Raw genomic sequence first — 8047 nt, forward strand, 5'->3', positions numbered from 1 at the left:
ATGCAGATCAGCACTTGATAACCAACTTAAAGTCTTAGAAATTTGCTTGGGATCCCATAGGTTAAGTGATTTGCTCAGAGTCATAGAGCCAAAATCTCTCTGAATTGTCCAGGGTCACTTTAGTCTCTGAGGCTTGATTCCAACTCAGGTCTTCCTGACTCCTACTCCAGTACTAAGCACTATGCCACCGTCTATAGATGAGTGCTTAAATGTTCTCTCATATGGTGTTGAGATGTGTTTTGGGTTCTAACTTGATAGAATGTGAATCTGAGTAATACTTCAAAGAAAAATACACTTTTATTTCTTTTTTACAAAATAGCTGCCAGGGCCTGGGCCTCCTGGAGTCAACAGAAAGCACCAGGAAGGGAGGAGTGAAGCTGGGCCACCGTCAGAGCAGTATGGACCTCAGCTCCAGCTCTCCCCGGCCCAGCAAACGGTCCCGCTCCAGGCCGCGGCCCTTGTTCTCGGCCTTGACCCTCACAGCCGTGCGGCGCAGGTCGTCCTCCGACAGTCCGTCGAAGAAGAAGTCCTCGTTAAAGACAGGGTTTCGGCTCCGTCGGACCACGGCGCTGCGCTGCTTGCGCGTCTTGCCCCGAGGCACCAAAGTGAAGCTGACTCTGCAGCCGATGGCCCCCGGCTCTGCGGTGCCGCTGTAGAGACCCTCGGCTCTGAGCAGGCGGATGCGCAGCCTCTGGGACACCGGACAGTACTCGGCGGCCAAGTGCAGGGCACCGCCATCGTGGCCCAGGGTCACGGTGCTCTCGACTTCTAGGCGCGCCTGCTGTGGGCTCAGAGGGGACGGGGACGGGGGTGGGGATGGGACCTGTGTCCGGGCAGAGTCAGGCTGGCAGGTGGCTGGCAGGGTGACGCGACCTGCGTCCGAGACGGCATTATAGTCCTCGTCATCATCTTCAGCGCTGGAGATCGAGCGGGCCCGGGCGAGAACGCGGCTCCCACTAGCTCGAAGCGCCCGGCTCAAGAGCGCATCGGGGGCCTGGAGGAGGAGGCGGCGGGAGCGCGGGCGGCTCCGGGAGCGCGGGGCGGGAGCGTCCTGGGGCCTCGGGGAAGCTCGGGGGGACGAGCTGGCGGAGGAGGAGGCGGTGTCTGGTCTGTCTGGGGAGCCCCTCTGCCCTCGTGGGTTGCAGGTACCGCTGCTGCCACAGTAGGTGTAAGCCCGAGGCCGCAGTAGCGGACCTGACGGGGACTGCAGAAGGGCGGCAGCGGCTGCAGAGCCCCCAAGGAAAAGAGATTCCTTTCGGCGGGTATTTGGGCTCTCTAGCAGCGCGCAGAAGCCGTAGGAGGTCGGCCGGCGGGGCAAGTGCGGCAGCGAGAGGGCAGCTTGCGAGCGCGGGTCCCAGTCGGTGAGGTCCGGGATATCCCTGGCTTCCACAAGCCTTGGCCGAAGTTCCTCCTCCAGCCAATGTTCTCGGGTACGGGCTGGGGAAGGACTGGGTAGTAGCCTGGGCGGGATGCAGAACTCTGGGATGCGGTCCGGGGTGAGAACATTGGTAAAGGCAGAGGTGGCCGCTGGGCGTGTCCGCACCCGGAGGAGCCGCTCCAGGCACCACATTTGAATGGCGGCTTGATGTGAGGGGCGTTTCTTGGATCAAGCTAATCTACCTAGAACACACAAGGAGACCAAGGTCCATCAGGGGATAGTAATTTTGGTTTCTTTTGCTTTGAAATGTTACTTCTCCCTCCTACTCCTGGCCTCCCCAAGACGATAACTACATAGAAGCCCAAATGCGTGTTCTGATGTTTCAACTTGCTTCAAGTGGACTGAAAAATCTTTTTCTTCCTTATTCTCTCTTCATCTTCTCCCCCCCCCTCAACAGAATTTACTTCCCTAAAGCCCATAATCCTAAAATACTGTCCAAATTTGGCCCCAGTTTCTTCCTTGCTGCCTCTCAGAAGCAATTTGTGCAATCATTTCGTGAAATCACAGATTACTGCATATTTTCCTTGAAAGAGGGAAGGAGACAAGTAACCCAAAGATCCTAGCTAGGAAACTGGTCATCATTCCAGGCCTTGATTATCAAGCAAATAGACTTAACCCCCTCAGTACATACCTAGAATTCACTGATCATTCTGAGTCTCCCTCCACGTTTGCTGATTATGGCTGCTTGCAGTGGTGTCTGTCTTGACACAGGTCTGCTCAAATGCAGTTAGAAGTCAGCTCCAGCAGCAGGAGAACACTTACTGGCAGCAATTTTATAGGGGCTCAGGCAAAGGTCCAGCCAATCTGAAGCCACAGAGCTTCTAAGGTAAACCCCGCCCCTCCGTATTTTTCGCTAGTTGTGTAACCAGATACATCCACATGGTCCCACCCCTACCCCTTCTTTTAGCCACGACACATGGCCCGAAGCCCTTGAGGAACTTCAGGAAATCTTACCGTTTTCATGTCTTGTGTTGAAGCTGCATAAGTCTCCGACTTATTTCTTTATCACTTTCTCTGTCTAGTCATTTCCTTCCCCTTTTCTTCATCTCACAAACACAAACCTAAGGCTTTCCTTATTAAAAATTGTGGCGTTAGTCTTTGACACTTTTCACCCCCTATTCTTTCTGACCTTTAGCAACCTTTCCTACTTATCCATAGGAACCTAAAGCTGTCCTGTTATCTAGGATATCATTGTCTGCCACTTTTGAAAATGGCCAAAGTTGCTCTCTCCCATTTGGATGCAGTTTGGGAAAAATATTAATCTAATTTATGCGAAGGTATCCCCTGACACTAGGCTTAAAATGTTTCCCCTTTCCAGGATTTCTGGATTTTAACATTCTTTAATCCAAAAGAAAAATCCTTAATGATGGAATATCAGCTATCGATGAGAGTTGCACATAATTTGAGGGAAGAAGTACTTTTCAAATTACATCAGGTTTACTTGCTAAGTCTCTCAAGTATATAATAAAAAATAATTCATATTTCTTTTTTTTTGTGGAGGGGGAAGGCAGGGTAAATGGGGTTAAGTGACTTGCCCAAGCTCACACAGACAGTAAGTGTTCAGTGTCTGAGGCTGGATTTGAACTCAGGTCTTCCTGGTGCTGAGTGCCCCTCCAGGGCCAGTGCATCTCCTAGGTGCCCCAATAATTCATCTTTCTATTGCTGCTTGCTATTGGTTACAGAATGTTAAAATCCATAAATCCTAGGAGGGGAGAACATATTAAACCTGGTATCAAGGGACACTTTAGCAAAAATTAGATTAATATTCTTTCTAAGTCGCATCCAATTAGAAGCAAACAACTTTGGCCATTTTCTAAAGGGGCAGCACATCTCTCATCATACATATAAGAAAACTGAAAAGTTAAATTACATGTTCAGAGTCATAGAGTTTTAAGTTCAGTTGCAGTTCAAAACCAAGTCTCTTCTGACTTGAAGTGGTCTTTTGCTGTGAGTAGATATTCACACAGGAATGATCATAGATGACTAAGGAATTCCTGAAGTATTTATGTTCTGCTAGATGAGAAGCAGGAAGTCTCTTCATAGCCATCAGGATATAGAAGCAAATATTTAGAACTAGAAGGGCCCATAGAGGAAATCTAGTCCATTGTCCTTATTTTACCAATGAGGAACCTGAGGCCTAGAGAACTAAATTTGTGGTGGAGCTAGGATATGGTATCTAATTCCAAATTTATCATTCTCTTAGGAAGGGGAATGCACTAACAACTGGAGAGATGAGAGAGGAATCACTTCATGGAGATGGTAATACCTAACCTGAGTCTTGAAGGCAGACAAGGTTTCTGAAGGTTAGAAAGGAAGAGGAAGTACTTTCCATGCATTAGCAATGACTTGTGTCAATGCATGGGGGTAAAGGGATGGAATATCAAGTTTGAGAAACACCTGGTAATCCGGGTTGGCTGGAACACTGTTGATAAATGGGAGTAATGTGAAATTAAGCTAGAAAGGTAGGTGGAAACCAGATATGAAAAGCCTTAGTTGCCAGGCTAGAGATTGTATTTAATGCTACAGGCAATGGGAGTTAATAACTGTTCTTGGACAGAGGTGTGCGATGGTCAGACATGTACCTTAGGAAGACAATTTTAGTAGCTGTATGCAAAACGGATTGGAGAAGAGATATACTGGAAGCCAGGAGGACAATTAGGAAGTTAATATAGCACCCTAGGAAGGAAGTGACGAGAATCTCAACTGATGCTACAATGAATCTGTGATCTCATTGTTTAAGAGTACTCCCTTCACTTGTACAGATCATGAGCCCTTTTCATCTTTTGTGATTCTAATCTTTTTAACATTAGTTCAACATAGATATCTAACCAATGTCCTCAAGACTTTTTAAAAAATTATTTTAATAATCACTAGATATAGGCTAATATGAAAGCAAGACACATTTGTGAACATGGCCAATGTGGGGATTTGTTTTGCTTGATTTTATTCATATCTTACAAGAGATCTGGCATTTCTTTTGTTTTTTTTTCCCCAATGATAGGAAAAAGATGTTTGATAATAGAAAAAAATTAGAAGTCCTTCTATTCAGTGAGAGATAGAAAAGTGAATTAATAAATAAATAGGTAAATACTGTAGACAATTCCCAATTTCAAAAAAAAATAGTTCATGGATACCACTGTAGTGTTAGATATCTTCCATGACAGTGGCAAATGCTTTTGATGAACATTTAAAGAATCCTTTGGCTTTGATTTGGAAAATCCACATTAAGCAAGATGCTTTTTTTTTTTTTTTTTTGCTTTTTGGAGGGCAATTGGGCCTAAGTGACTTGCCCAAGGTCACATGGCTAGTAAGTGTTAAGTGTCTGAGGCTGGATTTGAACTCAGATCCTCCTGACTCCAGGGTCAGTGCTCTATTCACTGCCCCACCTATTCACCCCAAGCAAGGTGTTTTGTATGGTGAAATCCTCCAAATGTTCATTGTACATGATGGCATGCTGACTGAATCAAGCTTCAGAACACTGAAGAGTCAGTCTCCTAACTGAAATCCATGGTCACTCATAAAGAGTTTAGTGAAATGATGTGATACAGTTGGATGCAAAACTCATAGAGATCATTCATGAATACAAATATCCTGGATGGACAGTGCAAATGGATAATGAACTGGGCCTAGAACTGAACAAAAGGAGGACAGTGGACTAAATTTCTAATGAGAAACTGCGAAGTTCTTTCAATGTCACTGAAACAAAAGCTTGCAGTTTTTATATCAATGTTTTTCTGACAGTGTTACATGACCGAGAGTTTTGGGATACTCTGAAATCTCAGAAGAGAAGAACCTATGGATTCCCTAAAGGGCAATAAAGAAGTGCGTGATGGGCACAAGCAGGCTATAACCCATTATAAATTAAGAATTATAGAGAAGTGGCATAAATGATGTTATCTGAGAAAGGAGGAATTAGGATAAAAAAAGATGGATCAGTCACACAGTAACAGCAAGAAATAGCTTCTGGACAGCCCATATGCTCCATTAGTCTCTGTGCCATGTCAAGAGAATGAGGGCACCACTTCTGATGTTTTCAGTGGGACCTAGTTGAGGGCTTCAGAGGATGGGAAGGTAGGGATAGGGATGAATGTGTGTCACTGGAAGGAATATTTATATTAGTTAAATTACAGATCATAGGGATAGAGAAATACCAGAGCAGCACTTGAATTGAAATGGGACAGCACATAAAATAGATAATCAACATAATCCATCTTAGTGATTATGCAGGGATATACTTTATATCACTTGCTAGCATTTAAAATAACAATGGAAAATTGGATCAAGGTAAATTAATACTTATGTGGGCTAGTGTAATTTTGGCTAGACAAATTTATGCATTATATTAAAAAAAAACTAAGCCTAGAAGGATAGATTTATGGTAATGTGCAGTGCGCAACTTTTTTTTCCTCTCTCAGTTATAGGATCATAGGAAGCAGTTAGGCAGAAGAATAAATTGAATGCACACTATATACCTAGATTTGTGTTATATATGTTATATATGGGATGCTCAAGAAGTATTTTACTTCAACTCAAAAGAGCAATTAATTAGTTATAATTTCTTCAGATATATTACAAATTATTTTGTAAGAATTTTGTATTAAAAATGCTACTAAATTTCACTTTCTGTTCAAGTGTTAGAAATATACATACTTTTAGAGCCAGAAGGAAGAAAAAAAGGAGGAAGGGAAGGACAAAACAAAAGAAGGAAAGAAAGAAGGAAGGAGAGAGATCTAGGCTAATCTTATTTGACAGATGAAGAATCTTATGTCCAGAGCTTTGCTTTGCTTAAGCTCACAGCTAGCTTGTGATCAGTATCATAAATCATATCTCCTGGTTCTCACTGGAGTGGTCTTTCTACTATATTTCTTTGGAGGAAGCTAGGTAGTTCCGTGGATTAAGGGAATACCTTGTAATCAGGATCTGAGTTCAATTCTGGCCTCAGACATTTCTAAGTTGTGTGACCCTAGGCAAGTCACTTAACTTCTGCTGCCTCAGTTTCCTTATCTGTAAAATGGAGATGATAAAAATAGCATCTACCAAATGAAATAAAATAAAGTACTTAGCATAGTACCTGGCATGTAGTAAGTGCTTAATAAATATTTTTTCCTTCCACCTACACCAAGCTGTCTCACAAAATTAATAGCAATAGCTCACATTTATACAGCAATTTACAATTTAGAAATCATCTTATAATACTATTTGTCTATTGTCTCTTTTGTCTCATCAAGGCATTTTAAAATATTTGTATCATTTAAGAAGCTAGACTGAATGGAGACAGAAATTGTCTAAATGACTTATAATGAATTACATAAGGAAACTGGCAATGAAACCAAATTTTATAGATAGACAACTTCATAGAATCGTAGGTTTCAGAGCCAAAAGAGATCTTAGAGATCATTTAGTCCAAACCCTTCATTTTAGAGATGAAGACACTGAAGGACACAGCTGTTAAGTGACATGTCCAAAGTCTAATAGCTTACAAGTAGCTTAGTTGGGATTCAAATCCAGGTTTCCCAACTCCAAAGTAAAACTTTCTGTGACTTTTCTCCCAGGGAAAGGCAAGAGACCCTCACATGGAGGACATCATACATTTTAGTATAGGGGGTTCCTCTATCTCGGGATCTATATTTTCTTAGTGTTTTCACACTGTTCTTATTAGAGGCACTTAGTGGATATAATTAATAGCATGCTGGGCCTGGAGTCAGTAAGTTCACACCTGGATTTAGACATGTCTGCCTTAGTCTTCTCAACTGCAAAATGGAGATAAATAGCACCTACCTTGTAGGATTGTTTTAAGTAGCAGAGGGAGAGCTTTGTAAAGAGCTCTTAGCATGGTGCCTGACATAGAGTAGGTGCTATGTAAATGTTTAATCCCTTCCTTTATCTCTACCTCTTCATTCTCAGAACAAATTCTTTGATCCACTGGACTTGTACTGACTAAGTCTGTGCCTGAGATTTGTGAACTGAATCATTATTTTTTTGATAGGAAGTTGGTGCCAGAGAGAGACAGAGATGGAGAGAGACACAGAGAGCCGGAGTAATGTAGACAGAGACAAACAGAGAGAGATTAGGGTTATTGGAGGGAATAGGAAAGAACAGAGAATGAGATGTAACTGTGGTAGAAGAAAACAACACTCAGATTCTGAAAGTATTAAAAAAGTAAAGAAAATATTGGTTAATGATTAAAGTCACATTTTTAGATTTAGTGTTTCAGGGATTAGTTGTTTTCATGCACAAAATCATGAAAATGTTTCTGCTTCTGGCTAAGCAAAGTCACTTGTTTTTATTAACAATTAATCTTCTAAAGTAAAATATTAGATAATATCTACACACAAGATCTGCAGATGGCAGCAAGTACAGATGCTTGTTCTCTGGTGTGTGTAGGGTGGCAATACCTTGTGACTCTCCATAACCCCATGCTAAACTCCCTTCTTAGCCACGAGTAGCCAACTGGTCATGAGGCTGGGGAGCTTGGGCTAGGCCACGTGCAGAGACAGGAGCCACATGTACTCCAAGAAGGACCGCTGTCACCTCTGTAGCTCACATATGTAGCTATGGGAACATTCAGTTATGATACTGGAAAACAGTTCCATGAAAAAGGCATAAACA

The 8047-nt window shown here is 42.8% G+C and overlaps 1 protein-coding gene across 1 annotated transcript; it reads right to left on the reverse strand.

Annotated features, from left to right (window-relative positions):
* Window positions 1-282: 282 nt before the first annotated feature.
* Window positions 283-2201, reverse strand: LOC138168541 (C2 calcium-dependent domain-containing protein 4A-like). Its single transcript, XM_069097520.1, has 2 exons — window positions 2070-2201; window positions 283-1620 (listed from the first exon to the last, which is right to left on the reverse strand). Exon 2 carries the CDS (start codon window positions 1568-1570, stop codon window positions 389-391), a length of 1182 nt encoding a protein of 393 aa, XP_068953621.1. The 5' UTR covers window positions 1571-1620; window positions 2070-2201; the 3' UTR covers window positions 283-388.
* Between the last annotated feature and the right edge of the window lie 5846 nt (window positions 2202-8047).

This window comes from Petaurus breviceps, unplaced genomic scaffold (assembly GCF_028583685.1).
Source record: "Petaurus breviceps papuanus isolate PSGF00001 unplaced genomic scaffold, PetGlider_PUasm1.0 37, whole genome shotgun sequence".
NCBI lineage: Eukaryota > Metazoa > Chordata > Mammalia > Diprotodontia > Petauridae > Petaurus > Petaurus breviceps.